Source organism: Astyanax mexicanus, unplaced genomic scaffold, assembly GCF_023375975.1.
Source record: "Astyanax mexicanus isolate ESR-SI-001 unplaced genomic scaffold, AstMex3_surface scaffold_34, whole genome shotgun sequence".
Taxonomy (NCBI): Eukaryota; Metazoa; Chordata; class Actinopteri; order Characiformes; family Acestrorhamphidae; genus Astyanax; species Astyanax mexicanus.
In genome coordinates, this window is record NW_026040044.1 from 1,317,501 (window position 1) to 1,344,723 (window position 27,223).

At 38.2% G+C, this 27,223-nt stretch overlaps 1 protein-coding gene across 1 annotated transcript in view; it reads left to right on the plus strand.

Moving 5' to 3' along the window:
- The window catches only part of LOC111190008 (uncharacterized), a 751,666-nt gene extending 725,676 nt beyond the window's left edge, over window positions 1-25,990 (plus strand). Inside the window, exons 36-39 of the mRNA XM_049473126.1 lie at window positions 9,912-10,085; window positions 15,131-15,304; window positions 20,867-21,040; window positions 24,824-25,990. Coding sequence (XP_049329083.1) covers window positions 9,912-10,085; window positions 15,131-15,304; window positions 20,867-21,040; window positions 24,824-24,854 — 553 coding nt within the window. The 3' untranslated portion in view covers window positions 24,855-25,990. The remainder of the gene's footprint in view (window positions 1-9,911; window positions 10,086-15,130; window positions 15,305-20,866; window positions 21,041-24,823) is intronic.
- Window positions 25,991-27,223: the final 1,233 nt, after the last annotated feature.

A 27,223-nucleotide genomic window follows, 5' to 3' on the forward strand; every position in this document is an offset into this window, starting at 1 on the left:
AGGGACTTTGAGGTGATGAGGTAATGTTAGTAAAGTTAGGATTACACAGGGGCTTTGAGAAGTTAGGATAACACAGGGACTTTGAGGTGATGCAGGTAACGTTAGTAAAGTTAGGATAACACAGGGACTTTGAGGTGATGGAGGTAACGTTAGTAAAGTTAGGATAACACAGGGACTTTGAGGTGATGGAGGTAACGTTAGTAAAGTTAGAAATACACAGGGACTTTGAGGTGATGGAGGTAACATTAGTAAAGTTAGGATAACACAGGGACTTTGAGGTGATGGAGGTAACGTTACTAAAGTTAGGATAACACAGGGACTTTGAGGTGATGGAAGTAATGTTAGTAAAGTTAGGATAACACAGGGACTTTGAGGTGATGGAGGTAACGTTACTAAAGTTAGGATAACACAGGGACTTTGAGGTGATGGAGGTAACGTTAGTAAAGTTAGGAATACACAGGGACTTTGAGGTGATTGAGGTAATGTTAGTAAAGTTAGGATAACACAGGGACTTTGAGGTGATTGAGGTAACATTAGTAAAGTTAGGATAACACAGGGAGTTTGAGGTGATTGAGGTAACGTTAGTAAAGTTAGGATAACACAGGGACTTTGAGGTGATGGAGGTAACATTACTAAAGTTAGGATAACACAGGGACTTTGAGGTGATGGAGGTAACGTTAGTAAAGTTAGGATAACACAGGGACTTTGAGGTGATTGAGGTAACGTTAGTAAAGTTAGGATAACACAGGGACTTTGAGGTGATGGAGGTAATGTAAGTAAAGTTAGGATAACACAGGGACTCTGAGGTGAGGGAGGTAACGTTAGTAAAGTTAGGATAACACAGGGACTTTGAGGTGATGGAGGTAATGTTAGTAAAGTTAGGAATACATAGGGACTTTGAGGTGATGGAGGTAAAGTTAGGATAACACAGGGACTTTGAGGTGATGGAGGTAACGTTAGTAAAATTAGGATAACACAGGGACTTTGAGGTGATGGAGGTAACGTTACTAAAGTTAGGATAACACAGGGACTTTGAGGTGATGGAGGTAATGTTAGTAAAATTAGGATAACACAGGGACTTTGAGGTGATGGAGGTAACGTTACTAAAGTTAGGATAACACAGGGACTTTGAGGTGATGGAGGTAATGTTAGTAAAGTTAGGATTACACAGGGACTTTGAGGTGATGGAGGTAACGTTAGTAAAGTTAGGATTACACAGGGACTTTGAGGTGATGGAGGTAACGTTAGTAAAGTTAGGATTACACAGGGACTTTGAGGTGATGGGGTAACGTTAGTAATGTTAGGATAACACAGGGACTTTGAGGTGATGGAGGTATTTAATCACACAGATATGAGAAAATAATTCATTAAAATGTCATAAATGTAGCCATTAGATATCAAATCACAGTGTATAATGATAAATGAGAAACAAACATGTTATAATACTGGTATAAAAGGAGTAAAGATTATTATAACTATTAGGTGAGGATTTCTAAATAATGAGAACAAAAATATGTAGAAAATTAAGATATTTTAGGACCTACAAAGATCATCCTTTTCGCCAAATAACTAAAAATGAGTCTATACTAAGAAAAGAGGGTAAGGAGAATAACCAACCAGACTTGACCAACCCAAAACACCAATTACTGAAAGAAATACCCAAACCCGTCCGCAGAGTAAAGATGGCATGCCATCAACGGCGCGCCAGGTCGACGCCCTCTTTGAGTCTCGGCACAGGGAGAGCCTTCCCCGGAGCTGGCTCGGCTGGCGTACCCTTTCGGTGATCCGTCGGTTGGTCTAGTTGGTTTACTGAATGAACTATCTTGGTGAGCAGAAGAACTCCGTAGATCATAAAATAGCTTAGTTATTTTAAACTAGAATAATTAATACCAATATGCTTAAAGAAGGTTAAATGAGTTGTACTAAGAAAACTAAACTAATCTGACTAAACTAGACCATACTGAGCTCGACTGTTAAACTTGCCTAAAAGGAGCTAAACTCCTCAACTTCCCTCCACTGCTACCTGTCCTTCCTCCATCTCCCCTGTGGACTCTACTCTGGACTCTCTAAACTGAAGTGTCTTCCCCGAACTACTAACTGAAACTGGGAGTGTCTGTCTGGCCTGCTTCGGACCTTAAGCTACGATTGGCTCTGTGGCCCTTTGGGGGAAGGAGCTACCTATGTGTCTGTGTTTTAATTGGTCCAGAAGCAATTTCAAACCTTGGTGAGGAAGATGGTCTTGTTACACACTGAGCCATAAAACACCCCACATGTGTCACCATGCTTCGGCTAGTGAGAGATTTCTTATTTTACTAATAGAATATAGAAAGTAGAAAATAGTTTGTGAGGATAAATTCAGGAAACAACAATCTTACAATTAAATTATAATAAATGTAAATGATGTGATTTGCCAACAAACAGTTTTGTAACATTCAAGATAATCCTGAAGTAATCAAAAATGGATGGTACCATGTCAAACAGAGATCAAGAGTCATGTTATTATTTAAACCCACTTAAATAATTTAAAAGATACTACAACATGGATAAAACTGATAACCAAATAAAGCTAAATTATCAAATGCTAGTTAAACCTTGTCAATTCAGTTTAATCAGGACACATCTAAACCCATATACCAGAAGTGGCATATTATTTAGTAAATATTCTGTAAAATACCTTTTTTTTATTTTGTCAGTGTATATCTTGATTAGTTCTTCTTTGTGAGAAATTTGTAGTAATGTCTCTCCAAGTTGGCTGGCCCTTTAGTCTGTCAATCGGAATTTACGACGGTGGGGGAAGAGAGTTTCTTCTGCCCACAGAATTTCAGCTTAAAAGCTGACAATGGAATCCCAAGCTTAGAACATTTCTTTTAACTTCATGAATCTTATTTCTTAGTGCTTTGCAGAAATAAACTAAGCATAAACCTTTAAATTGGTGTAACATTTGGTGGATTTGCATTTTCTTTTGATGCATTCGTGGAATTAAGTTATAAAAAACGTCTCATATTCGCAGTCCTGTCTTCAACCTGGTGATGGCACTGTTACTCCATCACAATTGTGCACAGTTCCAGATGGTTAATCATTAAAGGTCTTAAATCCCAGGTTTATGACTGAAAGAGTCTGGAGGAATGTCAAATGGTTTAAAGTGTTTACCCTAAACTTGCATTTAGGACCTTTGAGAGAAGCTGAAGTGAAGAAATAGTCAGAAAATGTTATTTGAAATTTAGGGTTGTTTGGGAATAGATTACTCCAAGGCTTTTAGGGTGTTCTGGATGGGGTTTGTGATGTGTAGTAAATTCCTTTAGACCACAAAGTGAGGGGTAGTGTGTGTGTGTGTGTGTGTGTGTATGTGTGTGTGTGTGTGTGTGTGTGTGTGTGTGTCCAAGCGATGAAGAACACCTCCGTTTAATCCACTACATTATTATTACCAGATAATACCTCAAAGGAGTGTGTATCTTTGTTTAGTTGTTAGTGTTGCAAATTGTAGTCAGTGTTGTGTTTCAAGTAGTAAGTATCCCTTTTATATCCATAATTAATTTTATAATACCATAATTCATCTGCTGCAATAAATACTGTTTTTCACATCATCTCCAGCATTTTAATCAGATGCACCACAGTGGCTTCTACATAGTTCATACCAGCTAGCTCTTCTTAACACAGATTATCTAAAAATTCTTATCATAATTGGCCCAGTTAATCGGTCGGCCGATATATTGGTCAATCACTAGTTGAAAGGTAGGCATTTTACCATTTCATGAAAAAACATTAACTCGTTTAGAAATGAATGGCAGTAGCTAATATTATAAAAGAACAGGAACAGGAAGTGTGACAGTCATGGAAGTTGTTGTTGAGGTTTTTCATGTTTATATGGCTTTGATGTATATTTCTATTTTCACTTCCTGATTCTGAGCTGTTCAGATGCTTTTTTGCACAGCTCCTCGCTTATCTCTTTTTCTTCCACACTCTTCTTTATTTTCAGAGGTTATCAGAGCTTTTTCTCTCTAAACTCATTATACAGATGAGGCAAGATCAGTAAAAAGTCTTTTTTATAGTACCTTCTACAGAATTTTTGGTACTTGTTAGGATAGAGCTACAGACACAGGAATCTCCTGGTGGCTACCATCGAGGAAATCTACAAAATACCTCTTCAGAATTTAGAGCACATGTGCTATCAGAACTGGTACAGTCTTCTACAAAAGATAACTGTTTTGGGACCTTACTGTTGGATTTCAGGAACTGGCATTCCTCCTCTGCTAAAGGACTATCAGAGTGTGGGAGTTCAGGCAGGGGACAGAGGGCTTATTGAAGCAGTGATGTGAATGAGAAACACAGAACTGGACCAGCGGAATGTGTGGATAGAGTCCTGAATGTGAGCACAGCTGGTAGAAATAAGCAAAATCAGCACTGGATTCATGTGGGAGCTAAATCCAAAAGCCGTGCTACATACAGCTCTGTAGTGTCATCCTCCACTCCTGCTAGCAGAGCCCATTCAGCTAATGCCTCCAAGGGCACAAATGGGACTAAACCCAAATCCAAACGAAGTGCTAGCTTAGAACTAGCATTAGCAGCATCAACCACTGTAAACATTGCTAAAGCAAGCAATGCTAATACAAAGTGGGCTAATGCTAAGCAACCCCTATACCTGAAAAACAGATTTGAACCTCTTCTAAACCTCGCTGATGAAAGCCACAGTGATGATCAACCTCCAGGATTAACTACACTCTCTTTGGTTAAACCAGTCGGCTCAGTGAGAGCTGACCCAGGTGTTCTCAAACTGAACAAGCCTCCCAGGAAGGAAAGGAGGCTCTCAACACACCAGCATGAACCAAGCACTCTGCTAGTGGGGGACTCGACAGTGAGGAATGTAGGAAACCGGAACATTGCTACATGCTGTCTCCCAAGTGCTACAGTTACAGATATCAAAGGAAAGCTCCCAGACATCCTAGCCAACCAGCGATCACTGAATCGCATCATTATTCAGGTAGGGACAAATGACATTCTGCAAGAAACCTCTGAAATTCTAAAAAAGGATTTCAGTGAGCTTCTGGACTGTATCAGCAGGCTTGAAATTGAAACATTCATCAGTGAACCACTTCCAGCCCAAGGAGACTACCTGTTCTCTCGTCTGTTAGGTCTGAACACCTGACTCCAGAAGACCTGCAGCCTGAAGGGTCTGAACTACAGTGAGAACTTTAATCTCAATCGTTTTTCCTGTGATGGAACAGACACGGAGCAAAGGTGCTGAGAGAGAATCTTCTCTTTACCCTCTACCATTAGCCAGCTTCTTCTACTAAAGGAGACACACAGACATTCCTCATCCTGGATGAACTAGACACTTCATCCCAGTCTAGTGACAGTCCACCAGTCAAGACCAACGAAGAAGATGTGGTGCTTCTGTCCACCAAACCTGACTCTGCTACCACCCAAAAAGTTTCTCAAGAAGAGTTTCACCAGCATCCAACAGAGGAAATACTCTCTCAGCCCCACACAAACATGAACACTAGCCAGTTTTAGAGATGACAAATGTGAGGGAAATAGTGATCAAGAAATCAGGAAAACTGGATCTATGAATGATTTCTACACAGATGAATTCTAACTCTTCCTCAGCTTTGTCACTTTCTCCCCATCTCAGCTTTTCAGAGAAGATGAATGAACTTGTTTGTGTTGGAACTAAGCACACCCTCTCCTTCACAGCCAGCCCTAAAGTCCCACACAAAAAGCGTCAGGCTCCTCTACCACCATCACCCAGGGTGCCTCCTCGTCCACCCCGACCTTGTCCACCAGCCCACTGCCCCAGAGACAAAACAAACAGCAACTCTTCACTTTCATCATTCCAGAAAGCACAGCATGATCTGCACTGGTGTTGTCCTCTGCGTTACTGTACGTCCACACCGAACGCGATAAAATGTCTGTCCGACAGGCGATGAGTCGCTTGGGGGCGTGTCTCACTCAGAACGAGCTGTCGCTGGTGGGCGTTTTCCAAATACAGCACATACAGAAACAAGGATTCAGCCTATCTACACAATTCCTAAACATTAAACAGTCCTACAGACGTTTCACAAACAATCTTCTATAACTGCCATTGAGTACAATTATTTAACATAATTATTTATTACAATAAACAGGTTTAATTAAATATAATACATTGTTTTCCTTAATGTAGTAAATCATTCTCTTAATTTATATATATTTTATATATTTAAAATAATTTTAAATATTGTTAACTTAATGTAATAAATTATTTTTTCTTGGATATAATTAATATGTTTACTTAAATATAGTAAATCATCCTCTTGATTTAATAAACAGTATTTCTCTTAATTTAATAAATAATTCCCTCAGTTTTCATAAATCTTTCTGTTATATGTAATACATAGTTCCGTCCGTTTTAATAAATTGTTCTGTTAATTTAATGAATAATTCCCTCAGTTTTAATTAAATCGTTCCAAATTTCATAAATAAGTGCCTCAATTTTAATAAATTGTTACGTTATCTTTAATAAATAATTCCCTTTGTTTCAATAAAAGGTTCTGTTAATTTAATAAATCATTCAGTTGTCATAAATGGTTCTGTTGATTTAATAAATAGTTTCCTCAGTTTTAATATATAGTTTTCTATTAAATAAGGTAATTGTGTAAGGATTTACTTCTGGTTAGTAGTATAGTGGGGTAGCTGCTGGTGTAGTGGAGTATTTTACCTCAGATCAGATCAGTTCAGTTCTGTTCCCACTCTCCGTTTTGCTGGCGGAATAAATCTTCAGTAGGAACAGAAAATCAGAGCAGCGATTTCAGGCCGGACATATGAGAATCTGTTTCTGATTGGTAGTCGCTGCTCATTTGCATAAAGTTAAGTTCTGGTCAACTCTCTCGCGTCGTTCAAACCGCCCGCAACGCATCGCACCGCTGCCTGTTGCCCAGTGTCGCTCGCTCTCTCATTAAAAATGAATGACTTCCGGCTGATTTGTCGCTCGCGACGCGTTCAGTGTGGACGCACGGTTAAACAGATCAGTGCTTATAGTCCATCTCCTGAACACAGAACTGAAATAATAAAATACAGATATTAGTACTAGTAATGCAGAAACTGCTCATAGAGAAAATAAATGTTTTAAAATAAAAACTGCAATTCTGAAATTTCTTACATGTCTGGAGACGAGAATGCAGTTAACTCATCAGATTTTAATAACTAAATAAAAGCTATTGTTCTTTATCAGTAAAATCATAATAAACATTTCATATATTACCACCCCTATTCCCCAAATCATATAATAATGTGTAAAATGTAAATAAATACAGAATGTAATGATATTTTATTCACAATAAAACATAAAACAAACATCAGATGCTAAAAGTGAGATATTTTATAATTTCATGAAAAACATTAACTCATTCTAACTTGATGCAGCAACACATCTCAGTAAAGTTGGGACAGGGTCATGTCTAACATTATGTAGCATCTCCTCTTCTTTTATCAGCAGTGTGTAAAAGGTAAAGGTGTGGGAAGTGAGGAGAGCAGTGCTGGAGTTCTGGGAGAGGAATGTTCTCCTGTTTATTTCTGATGGAGGATTCTAGCTGCTGTTTTATTCTTTATATAAATATTAATTCACAATATCAGATAAAGGTGAGTTTAAAGTGATACCTGTTGCTGTTCTGCTGCATTTGTGGACTACACACACACACACACACACACAAACACTCACAAATAAACTCACACTCACAGACACACACACTAACACACACACACTAACACACACACACATAAACACACTCACAGACACACACAAACACACACATACAAACACACTCACCCACACACACACTAACACACACACACAAGATGATGATTTAACTGGTTCAAATAATTATAATACTAGCCAAACTGTTTATTTTACAGTGTTTAAACTGGAGAAACTACAGTGAGGTACTGACTTACACCTTACACACACACACACACTCACACAGTTACACACTCACACATAAGATGATGATTTAACTGGTTCCAATAACTCTTCATTTACACCATTTCACACATTTCAGCCACAACACACATTTAGTGATAGTTACATTATTTACACCTGATATAATACAACACCCACAGTAATAATTTACATTTACATTTAAGGTATTTAGCAGACGCCCTTATCCTGAGCGACTTACAACAGTATTTCGATGTTACTTCAAATATCCAAAGCAAAGTTTGTAGACTAGGATCAAGAGATACACAGAGCTTGATCATGTTTAGAACCCTAGAGAACCTTTTTTTTTAGTTTAGGAACTCTTTAAATAGATGTGTCTTCAGTCGACGTTTGAAGACCGCAATTGACTCTGCTGTCCTGACAACCAGTGGAAGTTCATTCCACCACCTTGGTGCAGCACAGAGAAGAGTCTGAATGTCAGTTTTCTGTGTGTTTTGAGAGATGGTGGTTCGAGCCGTACTGGAAGCTCTAAGAGCTCTTGGTGCAGATCTGGCTTTGACCATTGCCATCAAGTATGAAGGAGCTGGTCCGTTTTTTGCCTTGTAGGCCAGAGTTATGGTTTTGATGCGGGCGGCAACAGGAAGCCAGTGGAGGGAACGCAGCAAAGGAGTAACATGACTGAACTTCAGAAGATTGAAGACGAGTTGTGCTGCCGTGTTCTGAATTAATTGTAGTGGTTTGGTGGCTCGCAGTGGAAGACCAGCCAGTAAAGAGTTGCAGTAGTCAAGTCTTGAGATGACAAGAGACTGCACAAGCACCTGAGTGGCTTCAGGTGCTAATAATGCCATCAAACATGCAGTACTGTCATATTTACCAAATGAACATGAATATAAACACAGTGTTTAGTAGTGGGGAAACACAGCTTAATGTCCTTTATAATTATTTGGCTGCATTTGGCTTGTTATTTGAGTGACATAGCTACTGAAAACATTACTTTAGGTCATAAACTGCAGGTCCTGTGCTTGATAAAAGATAGCATTAGCTAGCAAAGAGGCTACTATAGAATAAAACTGAGTCCAGCATAGAAGCTACACTGCTCATTACTCAATCCTGTCAGATGGGTTTACTCACCCGTTCTGTTTGGAATCCATTCGAGGCTGAAATAAAGCTGTTCTCTTCAGGGTCTCTGCAGTGTGTTGTCAGCAGCGTCTTAAAGCTCCTCCATGTCTGGCTGTTTATTTATTGTAGTCCAGCCTCCTCAGCACCTCTGTGGGTAGATGGACACTATGGAGCTTTAATGGTACTCCACAGCAGCACAGCTCACAGGGCTGCCCGGAGTGGTGCCTGAATGCATTACTTAACAGCATTGGGTGCACAGATATTAGAGTTCAATTGTCTAAAATGTCAATAATTCGTCCAATTAATTGGCTGGCCAACTAATTGGTCAATAACTAGTTGCAATTTAGGCATTTTAACAAGGGTTAATGACAATACATACACTCATTTAGAAATGGATGGCAATAGCTCATCTCAAAAATGAACAGGAGACAGTCATGGATTTTGTATGTACTTTTGATGTATATATTGGTTTGATGTTTCTAAAAGTTTACAGTACATGTTACTAATGAACATTCTAATAGTGAGAGGTTATTCATGTAAAATGATTGTGTTGGTGTGTGGAAGTTTAGGGCATGTGCACAGACTGTTTGGGCGTGGCCTACAGATATCAGACTTGAAAAATGAAAACTAAGCAGTTAATGAGTATTGCTCTGTATCAGCAGGCATAGACAGCCTGTACATTTGGAGAAGACACTGTTCCCTGTATCTGTGAGAAATGTGCATTCTGAATGTAATCTTGAGCTGAGTAATGACTCTGAAGTATGTTTGGATTCTATGATATTCTATTTTTATATGTAAATACAAATAACAAATAATGTATTAATTTGTGTGTGTGTGTGTGTGTGTGTCAGTGTTTCTAATGTATTATCATTTCTCTCTACAGTCTGTGGGGCTGTGATCTATCTGAGAAAAGCTGTGCAGCTCTATCCTCAGCACTTAGCTCAAATTCCTCAAGTCTAAAAGAACTGGACCTGGGTAATAATGAACTGCAGGATTCAGGAGTGAAGCTGCTCTCTGCTGGACTGAAGAGTTCACACTGTAAACTGCAGAAACTGGAGTAAGTAACATGCTCTCTCTCTCACACACACACACACACACACACACCATATGCATCAGTGAAACTGAGGGAAGTGAGACTATGATCTCTACCCCCCTAAAAACTATAAATCCAGCTGTGTGGGTTTACTGCTGATATCCTACAAATGAATGCAGTGTTGTTGAGGGATAAAATCCAGTTTGTGAGGAATGTGGGTGCAAAGTGTCTCCAGTAGAGGAAACTCATAATCTTCCAGATCACAATCCCCCATCTGTTTAAGGGTGCTTTCACACTTGAAAGTCCGGACCGTGGTCCGAACCAAGTTTCATGTGTTTGCTACGTTGTATATATTTGGTCCGCTTATTTTTGTTTTTTAGACCAGCAGTAGCAACTTCAGGCACAGTATTCTAGGTTAGTTCAAATTCACCAAACGAACGTGCTCGTCCTGAAGCAGCTGTACCCACGGCTCATTTTTCCTGCTTTTCTGGTTATTTTGAGTGGCTCAGCTTCTTGTAATTGGTCCGAAAGTTCGAACCATCCAGAAAAGCGCTTTCACACTGCAGGAGAACCGGACCATGGTTCAGAAGATCCACACCGAGACCACCTCTCTTGGTCAGACCAATATCTGGTCCTTTGGCTCCTTTCAGATCTGCTACTTTGGTTCAGACCAAACTAAAAAAAGTCCAAAAGTCCGGACCAAACGAGGCAGGTGTGAAACTCCAAATAAAAACCTCTGAAACCTTTAAACTTTTATTGTAAAATATGATGCTGAATCTGGGTTCCTTACAATCAGATACACACTGAGCTGATCTGATCGCATAAAGATCCACACAAACATTTCACACTCAGAGCTCAGACGTGAAGGAGTGTGAGTTAGGTGCAGTAGATCAACTGTGATACATTTCAGACCATTTACACTATTGTTATCATTATAAATTCATGAAAGAGTAATACTGATCTAATAAACTCGTTCTGCACTTTTTCTATCTTATGTAAGTTGTTTTAAATTAATTACAGTTAGATCTATTTATTTCTAAAGAGAGAAAATACTTTATATTAATTATTTATTTCTCCCCAATTCATTTTTAAAACATAAAATGTTCCGCTTTGTTATTTATAGGAAATCTATTAAAATGCACAGTGCTATACAATCTGTCGATCAGTAAAGCAGTTCTTAATGCTGACATACACAGATAGGAGAATATGGGCTATAAAATAATCAATAAAATATTAACAAAAAGAAAAAATAAGTAAATACATCATTGTACAAATAAATAAAAACAGAAAAGGTGTACTTCTTAAAAAAGTAAAAAAATACATTTTAAAAATATGTAAATTTCTGCATTTAATGTCTTACTGTTCAACTGAAGAAAATTAGACTTTAGACAGGATTCATCCTACAGAACAGTGAAACTCCTGCATCAGAACTGAAAAGTCTCCCATTTATCACTTATTCCATTAAACCAGGGGTATTTAATTAGAATTCAGTTCGGTCCAGTTAGAGAAAATTTCGTCAGGCCGAGGTCCGGAGCGTCGCCCTTTTTTAACCTGCGTTATGATTCAGTATTATATCCTGTTTACTGAAGAAGCCTAGTAGTTCTGTCAGTGTTGTATGTCATCAACAACTGAAAGACTAAACAAATTACACATACTATTCAGTATATTTTAAAAATATATATTGTTTTAAATAGGCCTGTCACAATAATTGCATTATCAACTTATCATACAATAAATGGAAACACCCTCAATATTTTATTTATTGAGTCTATTAATGTGAATCTATATGTTAACTTTGTTTCAAAATGCTATATTTATTCTATTTCATTTTATTAATATAAGATTTAGGCCTGCCTGTCATGATAATTACATGAATGACAAATCATACAATATATGGAGAATTGTTTGCTGAACTTGGCCAAAATATCAGTTTTGTTTGAAAACAGCAGCTTTATTTAATTTAATATTATTACTGTAGCAGACCTATTATGTTGTGGGAAAAACTGATGGGGGAGTTGCCAATGCTTTTTGTCCCCTGGTGATTTAATGATCTTACAGCACACGTGATTGGTCTGTGAGTTTACTGCGCCGTAAAGCACATAAACCGTAAAGACAATAAACGTTCCGCCGCTCTAAATATACACTCTCAGAATTAAATCCTTCTCAGTAGTTTATCGGTTTGGGTCCACATTAAACAACGTCTGGGTCCGGACCCGGACCAAGCTCCACCTATTAGTGACCTCTGCATGAAACAGATCAGTGCTTATAGTCCATCTCCTGAACACAGAACTGAAATAATACAATACAGATATTAGTACTAGTGATGCAGAAACTGCTCATAGAGAAAATTAATATTTTAAAATAAAAACTGCAATTCTGAAATTTCTTACATCTGGAGACGAGAATGCAGTTAACTCATCAGATTTTAATAACTAAATAAAAGCTATTGTTCTTTATCAGTAAAATCACAATAAACATTTTATATATTACCACCCCTATTCCCCAAACCGTATAATAATGTGTAAAATGTAAATAAATACAGAATGTAATGATATTTATTCACAATAAAACATAAAACAAACATCAGATGCTAAAAGTGAGATATTTTATAATTTCATGAAAAACATAAACTCATTCTAACTTGATGCAGCAACACATCTCAGTAAAGTTGGGACAGGGTCATGTCTAACATTATGTAGCATCTCCTCTTCTTTTATCAGCAGTGTGTAAAAGGTAAAGGTGTGGGAAGTGAGGAGAGCAGTGCTGGAGTTCTGGGAGAGTAATGTTCTCCTGTTTATTTCTGATGGAGGATTCTAGCTGGAACCAGGAATGTGGAGGCACTTGCTGAATGTAAAACAGTGGTTTATTTACAACAAGGGCTATATACAAAGAAAACATGGTAACTAAAACACAAGACATACCAGGAGAGTGGTAGAGCAGGCAGGGCTTCAGCAACAGAGAAGGCAATACATAAATACAAGAGCTAGACAGAGAGACAGGTCTAACAGGCAGGAGGTCAATAACACAGACAAAAAACAGGTCAGGAAAAACAGGAATACAAGGAAATGTGTTGTATAAAAGCTGGAGAACCAGGTAATACTCGGAAGAGAGCAAAGGGAACAGAGGGGCTTATATACAAGGGGCACACCTGGGAGTAATTAAGTAATCAACCAATTAAAACTCAGGAGAGGAAGATCCTGACTGTGAGTCGTTGTAGTCCACTGTGAGAGCATGCTGGGAGTTAGAGTTTTTAGGGCTAACAGGGACTAGAGCAGGCAGACTGACAGCTTCAGTTAAACACATGTTGTTAAATGCAGCCGAACACCGTGCAGCGGTGGACGAATTAAAAATATGATGATGATGAAAAGCACAGAGCTCAACAGCACAGGGAAACAAAAGTTCAAATAAAACAGGCAAATGACCTGAAAACACTGCAGCACATATCTCAGTGTTTAGGACCGGCACACCATATAACACGACAAGATCAAGTGTGTGTCTGTGTTCTTGTGTGGGAGCAACTGCAGATTGCATAATGTTAAGAGTCAATAAGATCCAAACAGTCTTTAGCCATCGGCTTTGTGGGACAGTATACATGGATGTTAAAATCACCAACAGTTAAAACTCATTATTTGGCAAAAACTCAGCCAGCAGTTCTGAAAAGTCATTTATTGAAGTTCTTATTATATTTAGGAGGTCGATAAATCACAGCACAGAGAACTGGATCAGAGCAGCCTAGCTCAAACATAATCGGCAGGTGTATTTCTCTTTAAACAAAAGTGCTGTTCCACCACCACGACCAGTTTTCCTCTGAGAATTTAGATATGAGCAGCCAAGAGGAAAACGCACTTAGGTCTCCAGTACTAAGCAAAGTTTCAGTTTTTTAATGGAAAAATCCCTCAGGATAAACGTCTTATTTGCCAAAGATCTAGAATTGACCAAAGCTATCCTAATATGAGCAGAGTCAGTTACCGTCCGAGGTGCTCGATCCAGCAGCCGGAGGTTTTGGGGATTTGATCCTCTGTTCCAAAGACGTGGAGAGAATCAAATCAAATTAAATCAAATTTATTTGTATAGCGCTTTTTACAACTGGTGTTGGCACAATGCAGCTTTACAGAAACATGATCACAGAACAAAGAATCAGGCAAAACATTAAACATAGAAAATACAGAATACAGAACCCCCAGTGAGAGCACAGCTGTAGTCCGGTACTCCTCACCAGAATCAACAACCACCACCAGAGTAGAAAATTACCAAACCTTCAGCAGCCGGCCGGATATTTAGAAGTGTTTGCTGATCATACACCAGGATAGCATCACCAGATTTAGTAAGTAAAAACAACAGCCAGAGTAGCACGAGCAGACGGCATGCCACACACACTGGCCCCATCTTGCTACACATGAAAAGTTAGATATAAAATAGTTTAGGTCTATTTTCACCAAATACAGCAGTAAAATCCTGCTTTTACATTAATGCAGGAGTAATATTTATAAACATCCTGTTCTTTTTCATCCTAATTTTTGTTTAAACAAAAAACAATAAAATATAAGATGCTTCTCAATCCACATATTAGTCATGTTGTTCTTAATTCTGAAATACACAGATGGAAGAATATGTGATATACAATAATCAACAAAAATATGAAAAAAGAATACAGAAATAAGTACATAGACATTTTATAATTTCATTAACTGATTAGAATTTGATGCAGCAACACATCTCAGTAAAGTTGGGACAGGGTCATGTCTACCATTATGTAGCATCTCCTCTTCTTTTATCAGCAGTGTGTAAAAGGTAAAGGTGTGGGAAGTATGTATCTCACATAAATATGTGTTAAGTTTTACCTGTTGCTGTTATGCTGCATCTGTGGAATACACACACAAACACATCACATCACACACAGAGGATTACATTAGAATTAATATTGTATTGATTTGGTCATTGTATCACTGTTATACTGCTGAATCCAGATCTTATGTGTGTTTTATTGATTAGGTGAGTTTTTACACTCCTAGTGTGTGAATTTAACTGTGTAACTCGTCTGTTGTACTTTTCTCTCCTTCTCTCTGCAGGCTGATGAACTGCAGTATTACAGGAGAACGCTGTGCTGCTCTGGTTTCAGCTCTGAAATTAAACCCCTCCCACCTGAGAGAACTGAATCTGGGCGACAATGAACTAGGAGATTCAGGAGTGAAGCTGCTCTCTGATCTACTGAAGGATCCTCACTTTAAACTGGAGAAACTACAGTGAGTGATGTTATTTTAGGTGTTTGTGCTGCATATAGGAATGAGTGCTAATGAAGTAAATATTGAATTGATTAGACTAATAGAACACTATTCAGAATTCACTAATGAATCTAGCTTTGTGTTTGATCTAATAATAGCAGTATAGTGGAGTTATTAGTGAGTCAGTGGTGAGGCGGTGCTGGTAGTTCACCATAGCTTGTATCTGAGAGTCAGGTGGTCTGTATCACAGCGTGATCAGGAACTCCCGGGTTTAAAGGAAGGAGGAGTTTTAGTGGTGTTTAAGGGCAGATGATAGAAAAACATCTATCGTTTAGTATTGAGCTCCATCGTCTATATCAAAATACAACAGCCCTGGAAAAGTGAGCAAAGCAAAGTTTCCAGCGTCAACCTCTCTCCCCTGTCTCTCTTTCCCTGTCTCTCTCTCTACCTGTCCGCCCCCTCTCTCTCCACCTGTCTCTCTCTCCCACTGTCTCTTTCTCTCCCCTGTCTCTCTCTCTACCCTGTCCGTCTTTTCTTTTTCCTGTCTCTCTCCCCTCTCTCTCTCTCATTACTTTCTCTCCTGTCTATATGTCTACCTTTTTCTCTCTCTGTTTCTCCCCCTGTCTCTCTCTCTCACTCTCCCCTCTGTTCTCTCTCTTCACTGTCGCTCTCTCCCCTCTGTTCTCTCTGTCTCCCCTCTCTCTCTCCCCCTCCCTCTCCCGCTCCCTCTCCCCTGTCTTTCTCCCCCTGTCTCTCTCTCTCCCCTGTCTCTTTCTCTCCATCTCTTTCTCTCTTCCCTGTCTCTCTACCGTCTCTCTCTCTCTCTCCCCTCTCTCTCTCTCCCCTGTCTCTCGCTCTTCTGTCTCTCTCTCTCCCCCCTGTCTCTCTCTCTTTTTGAAATGTCCCATCATTTCTGAATAGAGGTTGTAGAAATGTTACTGTTAGGTATAAAATGATGAATGTTTTTGTGCTGGTTGATGAGGGGGCTCAGCTGCAGTTACCTCAGTGAATATGGGGGACATTAGATGTGTTGTAAACAGTGGGCTGTAGTGGAGGTAGGACAGATGGAGCTAGCTGTGGTATAGAAAGACTCCTCCTCAGGATTCCTTCACTCACATTTAAACAGTCTGATCTACATGATCTACTGATGCTACAAAAGTATGAAGGGGGAAATCACACAGGACTGTACAAACACTACTGTGTTAGTTAAAGCTTCTTCCCACACACCATCACACTCATGAACAGCTGAACACTACACCACATTTCTGGATACAGTTTATTACATACTAATGACTTTTACACCCAAAACACAATCCATATCAAATACATCCTGTCTCACTCTGTTCACTCTGTTCTTCTGTACTGCACTTTTATTTATCCTGAGACAATGTCTCAAAACACGTATTGTCTTATTAGTGTTTTCTCTGTTGTTCTATTTATATAGCTAATTTACTCTGCACTGTGTCCTTTGCTGCTGCACTCAGCACTTTATTGTAATATACAATTCTGCATATGTAAGGTTACAGGTTTGTGTGTGCCTGTCCGTTTGTGTGCGTGCGTGTGTGTGTGTGTGTGTGTGTGTGAGCATATGTGGCCAATAAAACCTGATTCTGGTTCTGAAGGATGGAGGGAGCTGAGTGTCAGACAGACCTACAAACAGACTTTTTTATTTTTAGTAAGGTATAATGACCGTAATAATAATAATAATAATAATAATAATAATAATAATTAAAAATACGCGTAAAATAGATAACAAATAAATCAAACCAGTGAAGAGAAAAACAAACAATTAGTCAAACAAACAAACAATCCCCCTAACAAACAAGCAACATGCTCACACACACACGCTCATTCAAATTATCAGACGTGAAGGAGTGTGAGTTAGGTACAGTAGAACAACTGTGATCCATTTCTCACTATTTTAATGACTAATAAGATATAAAATATTTTAGGCTTATTTTCACCAAATACAGCAGGTATTCAAACGGGTTCTATACTTTTTTCTCTCTTTTTATGTAATGAGAGAAATTACTTCATAAACACCCTGTTCTTTTTCCTCCTAATTTATTTTATTTAAAAACCAAACCCAATAAAATATAATTAGTTTTACAATCCATGTATCATTATTATATTTATATACAGGTGTTGGAAAATGAAACTGAAACACCTGTTATTTTAGTGTGGGATTTTATGTTTCATGTCTAAATTGGAGCAGCCTGGTGTTCAATCTTCATTAATTGCACATTGCACCAGTAAGAGCAGAGTGTGAAGGTTCAATTAGCAGGGTAAGAGCACAGTTCTGCTCTAAATATTACAATGCACACAACATTATGGGAGACATACCAGAGTTCAAAAGAGGACAAATTGTTGGTGAACGTCTTTTAATTTCACAGTCTGATCTGGATATTTTAGTATTGACTGAATCCTGGCTTAAGCAAACTGTCACAGACTCTGAAGTAACAGATTACCATCTCTACAGAGCAGACAGGAAATCAAGGGGTGGGGGTGTGGCTATTTAAAAAAAATTAAATACACTATCCAAGGAAGCCTGTTTTGAACTGTTAGCTCTGCAAGTGTGTGTTTAGGACGCAATAACAGTTTTGTGGTTGCTGGTGTTTATAGACCTCTTTCTGCTCCCTCTCATTCTATAGATGAGTTAGCTGGGCTTTTATCACTATACACTGATTCAGAAATGCTGATCCTAGGTGATTTTAATTTTAACTGGTTAACTAATGCATCCCATCATCTAAGAGAAGTGTGTGGTAATCTGTCGCTTAAACAATTAATTACTGAGCCAACACGACCAAACTTGCATGACCCACCAAGTCAACCTTAATAGATTTAATTTCATCAAATAGATCTGACAGAATTACCACTACAGGTTTATTTGACCCTGGTATAAGTGGCCACTGTCCTATCGGATGCATTAGGGACTCCAGCATAAAGAAGTCTGGCTCTCGGATAATGGTTAGAAGAGATCTTTAACATTTTAATGATCAAGCTTTTTTAAATGATCTAGTGCTCAGCAACATTCACTATACCTCAGGAATCCTGGATGTTGACTTGGCACTAGATCATTTTACCCAAACATTTCTAGCAGTGGTAAAAAAGCATGCCCCCTATAAAAGCATGAGAATACGTGATAGATCTAACCCCTGGATGACTAATGAAATATCTTCCTTGCTAAATGCTAGGATCAAAGCATGGACCTCTGCTAGAAAAGTGGTGATAGAGATCAATGGCTTATTTTTAGGCAGTTAAGGAATAAATGTACCTCTCACACTAGAAAGGCTAAAGCAGAATACTATATGGATCAATTCTCAAAATCTGCTTCAAACCCTGTCAAATTTTGGAAAGTTGTAAATTCACTTAAAAACAAATCAGAGCTTACTCCCACCCAGATTTTAGTACATAATCACCAGATTTCTGACCAAAGAGAGCTTTACCAAACATTTAATAATCATTTTGTAGCAGCTGAACATGTATTTGATAAAATTAATACAGTAATACCAAACAATGAAACACATACGCCACCTGCTGTAAGCCATGGTCTCTTTACCATCCACCCTTTCCCTCATCATATAGTAGCTAAAGCCCTCAGCACTATTAACACAAAAAAAGCACAGGAGAGGACAGACTAGACCCTTCTTTCTGAAGCATCTCCAGTCACTTTAAAACAGATCACATATATTTTTAATCTCTCCATTTTATCAAGCAGAATTCCCAGGATCTGGAAAACAGCCCAAGTAATTCCACTCCACAAAGGAGGTGACGACGTAGATCTCAACAACTTTAGACCAATCTCTAAACTGTCATGCCTAGCTAAAATTTTAGAATCCTTAGTGAAGGACCAACTCAAGACATTTTGTTGGGTTTTATTTTGCCCTCAACAGTGTGGTTTCTCTTGTCTTTCTTTATCAACCAAATCAAATACTTCTGAGTTCAGGTTCAGAGAAAGGGTTCTATTATGGAAAGAGTTAATGAATATGAGTACCTTGGCATATGTCTAGATGACAAACTTAATTTAAGCACCATATTAACAAGCTTTCAGGTAAGCTAAGGCAAAAACTTGATTCTGTGATTCTGTGTATCATGCAGCACTAAGATTCATTACTGGTGACCCGTATAGTGCACATCACTGTTCACTCTATGAAAAAGTGGATGGTCTTCTCTTGCTGTGCGTCAGGAAACACATTGGTTTATTTTCATTTTTAAGCACTTTCTCACCATATGCCACCGTACATCTCACAAAAACTTATTTAAAATAACACAACCTACCAGACTCGCTCCAGTGACTGGATCACCCTTCAGGTACCGAGAGTTTTAACTGAACTGGGAAAATCTGCTTTTAGCTACAGAGCAGCAGCAGCGAGCTGGAATTCACTACAGGAAACTCTAAAGCTCTAAAGCTCACTGGAGTCACTAAATCATTTTAAACTCCTCATCTCTGACCACCTTCAGACAGCCTGACACTGTTTTAGCTCATTTTAGTTTTTTATTGATTGATTTATTTTGTTATGATCTTTTTTATGATCTTTGGTATCTTTATTTTATTTTTTTATTTTTTAGTTAACTTTTTAGTTTTTAATGTTGGCTTGCTGTAGCTGTTTTTTTTTTCACATTTCTTTTTTTTTTTTTTCTTTTATTGATTTTACGTATTATTTAGGTATTATTTTACTATTTTATGTGTGTAATTTGTTCATCTGTAGTTAAATTTTTATTTGTTCAATTACCTTTCTTGTACCTTTGATTTTATGAGTCCTACTCTTAAATGATTATTTTTTATATCTTAACATTAAGTTTTTTTTATAATTATCTTATATATCTTTTTTAAAATGCTGTTTTTTAATGTTTTAGTACTTATCTTATTCTATTCACATTTGTTGTTGTTGTTGTCAATCCCTTTTATGTAATTGCTCGGCTACATTGTAAATGAGGGCCACCCTCAATGTACTCCGAGTTTAAATAAAGGTTGATTGATTGATTGATTGCTTGCTGGAGCATTTGTGACCAAGACAGCAAGTCTTTGTGATGCATCAAGAGCCACGGTATCCAGGGTAATGTCAGCATACCACCAAGAAGGACCAACCACATCCAACAGGATTAACTGTGGACGCTGTAAGAGGAAGCTGTCTGAAAGGGATGTTCGGGTGCTAACCCGGATTGTATCCAAAAAACATAAAACCACGGCTGATCAAATCACGCAGAATTCAATGTGCACCTCAACTCTCCTTTTTCCACCAGAACTGTCCGTCACCACAATCAATTACTGTGCTCTAAAATCAGGTGTTTAAGTTTCATTTTCCATATATATATATATAGATAGATTAATATGTGTTAAGTTTTACCTGTCGCTGTTCTGCTGCATCTGTGGAATACACACACACACACAAACACATCACATCACACACAGGGGATTACATTAATATTAATATTGTATTGGTTTGGCTCATTGTATCAATGTTTTATTGCTGAATCCAGATCTTATGTGTGTTTTATTGATTACATGAGTTTTTACACTCCTAGTGTGTGAATTTAACTGTGTAACTCGTCTGTTGTACTTTTTTCTCCTTCTCTCTGCAGGCTGGAGGACTGCAGTATTACAGGAGACGGATGTGCTGCTCTGGTTTCAGCTCTGAAATTAAACCCCTCCCACCTGAGAGAACTGAATCTGAACCTCAATAAACCAGGAGATTCAGGAGTGAAGCTGCTCTCTGATCTACTGAAGGATCCTCACTTTAAACTGGAGAATCTACAGTGAGTGATGTTATTTTAGGTGTTTGTGCTGCATATAGGAATGAGTTCTAATGAAGTAAATATTGAATTGATTAGACTAATAGAAGACTATTCAGAATTCACTAATGAATCTAGCTTTGTGTTTGATCTAATAATAGCAGTATAGTGGAGTTATTAGTGAGTCAGTGGTGAGGCGGTGCTGGTAATTCACCATAGCTTGTATCTGAGAGTCAGGTGGTCTGTATCACAGCGTGATCAGGAACTCCCGGGTTTTAAGGAAGGAGGAGTTTTAGTGGTGTTTAAGGTAGGGCTGCACGATTTGGGCAAAATATCTAATTGCGATTTTTCCACAGAATATTGCGATTGCGATTTAAATTGCGATTATTTTTAATCCATCAAAAACCTAAACCTGTATTAGTGGTTACCATATCTATCAAATAAATTTATAAACTTCTTCCACATAAAATATTCACAGGTATCTCAGATTAAATGCAGTTTTCAGTTTTATTTTTAAATTGCAAGTAACAACAAAATAAATAACAAGGTTTAACTGCAACATCAGTAACTGTAAACTCTGTAAACTCATTTCAGTAATCAATAAAAACAACCCTCTTGAGAGTGCGTGCTTTTCATGGCGGGGGTGCATCGAGCGCGTGCGGGTGACATGTTTCTTTTTTATTATTTCTTATGAGTCAGCGGCGCTTAAAACAGTGTTTTGGGTATTACCAAAATGTAGAAAAGTAGATTTACTTGGGCTGCCAGTTTAAGAAGCTCGGAGGGAAAGGAGCATTCTCCGCTCATGATCTGTTAGCTTCATACTGGTAGCTACAAACTGATATTTATTTATACTGTTTATATATTACTTTTATATTTTATTTAATAATCCCCAAATACTAATAAAATTACAATCTAACGAATTCCAAAAGATATAAACGAAAAACGGCACGCAATAGCAGAAATAAAATAAAGAAATATTATTTCTGCCCCAAAAAGACGCGTCGTCACCCCGGCGATGTGTGCGGCGCAAACCGATTAACCCACGCGCGGAGCTTTAAACAGGCAGAGCTGCAGCTGCTGACACGCGTGCAGCACTGTGTGATTATAACAGTGTAACTTGTGGTACATCATAAAGATCATAGTGTGATTTGTTGTATTAAAACAGATCTACCTCACAGACCATTTTCTGGAGCACCACCTGACAGAGTGCAAAGGAAAGCGGTGGGAATTCTCGGCTGACCCGGCGCGAGTTCGGGCATCAAGTCAGGTTCGGGTTCGCGCAGACAATCTAAACTCTACAACGCATTTAAACAATTGCACAGTGTCTACCTGGCTTTAAATTATTTTATCCAAGTCTTCCACTCATGTCCAAGCGCCACTTTAAATGCACAATTCACCCTGATGTAGCTGCAAATACCTGAGGAGTCCTGGATTAATCTACACACTTATCTGTACTGAAATCAGTTTATTTGAGTGAGTAAAGCACTTTTGAAGTTCGTTAGCCCTGTATCAATATTATGCATAATAATATGCACAATACTGATATTTTTTTCATATTTACTCTGTTTTTAATCCGTCTTTTTAAATCAGTGCCGAATATCCGGAGGTCAAAAAACGCTATTCGGGCCAGTCCTAAAATATTAAGTCTTTCAGAGTAAATTGGCATTATTTTTCTGATCACAGAATAATCAATAGAGTGACTGAGTTCAGTATTTAAATGTCTTTTAATGTGACACTTACCGATCGCAAGATGGAGTCTGTGGCCAAAACACTGTAGCTTGCTCCACTGGTTTATTTCGGCTGCCTTCATCATGTTAGATGCGTTATCTGTGGTTATGCACACTTGCCCCTCTTCATTTAAACCCCAGTTGGCCAACGCATCTTTTAATCCATTAGCGATGTTCTCTCCCGTGTGGTCAAGAGGAAAGTACGACGTCTGCAGACAACGGCTCTTTAATTCAAAATGTTCACTTATGAAGTGAACATTTGTTCAGATGAAAGGCTCATCTTTTTTTCCTGACAGCGCAGTGCTACTTATTTTTAACTTTCAGCTTCTGCCTTACTGTAGGGGTCCACTAGCACTTTAGCCTCGTCGCATCCTATTCAACTCAATGGAGAGAGCCGCGGTGCATGCTGCGTTGAACGCAGCCCCGCCCTCCGGTGAAAAAAAATATTCAAATGAATCCAGCCCCTGCTGCATCAGGCCAATCGGAGAAGAGCAGGCGCTGTGCTCACACACACACACAAGCCTCTCACACACAGAACAGGTGCTTTTAACCACAGAAGTTGGAAACACTTGCAGGCTATTGGCTAATTCAAATCGCAGCTCCTGCGATTGAAAAATCGCATCCATTCAAATCGCGATTTCGATTAAAAAACGATTAATCGTTCAGCCCTAGTTTAAGGGCAGCCGATTGTTGAAACAGTGCAGCAGTGAAAACAGACCTGTGTGTAACAGAGTGGTTTATGGTAATTTACTGTTACTGGGAATGTTGTATCAGCTTCAGTCAGACCAGTTTAACTTTTAAACACAGGATGAAGTTCACAGGCTTCACTTCTCAGTCCAGTGAGAATATCTTACTCTCTACAGCTCATTATTGAAGACAGTCTAAATACAGACAGACCTTTAGCTTTAATAACCAATTATAACAGCATGAGGCGCAGTCAGTTTATGTGCTCTTAAAATAGGAATGAACAGAAGACAGAGCGCAGCTGCCTCTTAAAGGGGATGGATACAGACACACTGATTGGTTTATTTCACGTTATGCCCAAAACACACCCATGAATAATTAAGGGAATTAAAACACGCCCTTTGCGCCGTTGAAGCTGCGCAAGGCGTATTTTTCGCGCTCTAGATACCAAAGACACAGGACACGCCCCTAAATCCAGCTGCACAAAGCGCAATTAACTAGTGCGCTCTAGATCGTTAAAATAGGGCCCTCTATGATCAGAATGTTGGTGAGGCGTCACTCACCTCAGACACCCTCACCTGTTTATCAGACAGTGCTAGTCCCCAATGGAGCCTGACGACGAGAGCCTGCCACGCCCTGGCATGGAAATCGACTCGGCGGACATTTTGAATAATTACAAACAAATAATTAATGTTTTTGCTGTGAAATCGCTCTGATATGACAGAGAACACTCCTCCCTGTGTGTGTGTGCAGCGGTGTCTGTGTGAGTGCAGGCAGTGAGACGGGAGGAGGGGCAGACAGCGGCTCCTCACACACATCTTCATATATTTCTGGTTATAAAGCAGTCCAGAAAATGGTTCTGTGATAATCCTGACAAAAAATCCACCTGCAGAAAGTGGCAAACCTGCAAATAGATAGCTTACAGTTGTTGTTATTAATTGTTTGGTTTTTAATGGTTTTATCATCAATTTATAGAAGTGTTTCATAAAATTGTTTGATGAAATGGTTTCATAAGTATTTTTATAGGGTGATTAAAAAGGCTGTTTTATTTGTTTATCTATTTGTTAACTGGAAAGAAAAATAAAAGAATAATATGCAATATGTGGTTGTTACATTCATTCAGGTTTAAAAAAAACACAATATTTGTAAGTAATTCAAAGTAATCAGATTACGTTACTCACTTGAAGTAATGTAACTGATTACGTTACAAATTACATTTAGAGTAATGTAATCAGTAATCTGTAACGGATTACATTTTAAAAGTAACCTTCCCAACACTGGTAAGGAGTGTGTGAGGTGATGAGTGTGTGGAAGGTAAGGATTGTGTGTGTGTGTGTGTGTGTGTGTGATAAGTTTGTTCATGACTGATCTTTCTGTCCTGTTTTCTGTTTTACAGAATAAAACCTAAACCTGACTGGCTAGACTGACAGTTCTGCTTTGGACATCACTTCCTGTTACCAGTGGCTCCATATCCGGTGTCCTGTACATCAACACACACACACACACACACACACACACACACACACACACACACACACACACACAGGTATGGTTGAATATGGGTGAAGAAGGACTGAAGGAGCTGAAGTTCTGCTGCTTCTGTTCTCTAACAGTAATCAATATGAAGATTCTGATCTTATTAAACTGCTTTAATCATATTTATTACAGTATTTTATTCATTCAGGACTTCTGTAGCATCTAGAATCGTCCAATCACCTGCTTTAAAAATGTACAGCACTCCTACAAAGTGTTTTTATATTTATAAAGATCTGCTTTGTTAATTCTGTTTATGTTTAGTTATGAACTTATGCTGAAGCTCCTCTGAGTCACTAGCTCACTGTTATAGAGGGTTTCCTGTAGGGGGCGCTGTGGTGTTGGACTCTGGGTAATTACTGCAACCTGTGGCTCTGATTCTCAGATTCCAGAGGAAATGTTCAGAGTGGATGATTAAATTAAAGAAGAATATTATTTGATTGAGGGAACAGATTGTTAAATGATGTAAATAATATATTTCTCTAAATAATATCCCTCTGTAGAAATGCACACAATAATTACATTCTCCAGATCTGGTTGGTAGATCATGTAAACAGGTTGAACAGGTTTCTAATTTATTTTTTATCATGTTTAGAGTAAAAGTCATGAAATGGTCAATGTATCATAGCGTTTTTCTGTATCAGTAAAACTTCTTGTTTTTTCATGTTTTAAAATTGTTCATTTTGTGTTCTAAAGCTGTAAAAATGTAAATGTTTCCACCTTAAACCTGTATTATATTAAATTTGTATTTTTCAGGAAGGGATTAGTAGAACATATGGTGATTAAACAGACAGATATTTTATACAATTATCACAGTTATCTCTCTTATCACAACCAATCCACCAACGTGGATACATGAAGTTAGTTTTTTATCGTCTGCATATTTAGAGTTGATTTAGAGTCGATTTGGGCAAATCGGTCTCTTACTTTTAAGACAAAGACAGATGATGTATTAAAGGAAATGAAAACATATATTTTTATATTTTGTAAAATTTACTTTTTATGTATTTTTAATAAATGGTTGTTCTTATCCAAGTGTTGTATTTTTATTTTATTATTTATATGGATGTAACACTAAGTGTAAAGTTCTGTTGGGTTTAGTAACTGGGAGGTTGATTGTTGTGATGGTGTGTTTATTAAATACAGTAGGATGAACAGACTTCAGCTGATACAGTTTATTCACTCAGTGTCTTTCACAGTATAGTGAGGAACAGAATGCAGGATGTGATGGATGAGTGGAGAGATGGAAAAGATACAGACAGTAGGTACAGATCCCTCCCTCAGACGAAGTCTACTGGCTAATCCTGCTGTGTACTGACTCTGAGGTTCTTAACCAGCAGACCGAAATGGCGTTTCTTCAAATGATCTTGTGGGCGGGGCTCTGGTGGTGGTTGACGGGTGGAGGGGTGGAGCCAGGGTGGTTCAAAGCAGGTTTTCTTATTGTGACATCACAATAAGGGAGGAGCTCATAGCATTGCAGAATAATTTGTGGTCTGAACCAGGAAATTTGAGACTTTTTTTTTTAGATGTTAAACCAAAAATCAGTTAATGGGACACTACTAACAAATTATTATGAGATTTTGGTTTGGTGAATTGATGTTTATCATTTATTATTTTATCACTATATTGTATTATAGAGCTTATTGATAAACAGCAACTCATCATTCATCGTACAGTGCATCTATTTGTTTCTCTGTGCATATGATAATAAACTATCAAATCTTGAATTAAATAGAGAAGCATCTCAAGATAATCCAAATCTCGGACAGTTTGATGTCTGTTTTTGATTTTCTCAACAATAATGACATGCCAAAAGTGATGGGACAGCAGAATGTTCATGAAAATTGGATCATGAAGTGTTACCTGAGTGGACAGCTTGGGAACACCTGTATACGCTGTAAAAACCTGAACCGTCCAAAAATAAAAACATTTCAACAGGAAGTTCAGTCTAGACCTCGACCATGATCTCATTATGAATGTAACTCAGACAGTAGTTCTGCCTATGTATAGAAACTTTAGCTGATCTAATGTGAAGCCTTTGATGTAAATGACTGTATTTCTTTGTTTAGTTATCAGTTTCCACTGCTGATCTTTAGCCTAAAGCCTGGAGAAACACAGCTAAAGCTGCTGTAAACAGGTTTTACATTTAATTCTGTTTCATTTGACCTATTTTCCCACTTTACACTTTTGCATTTATTAATTTTCCATGCTTGATAAATGGAAGGTGTAATTCTCCTATTCATAATATACATCATATAGCAGA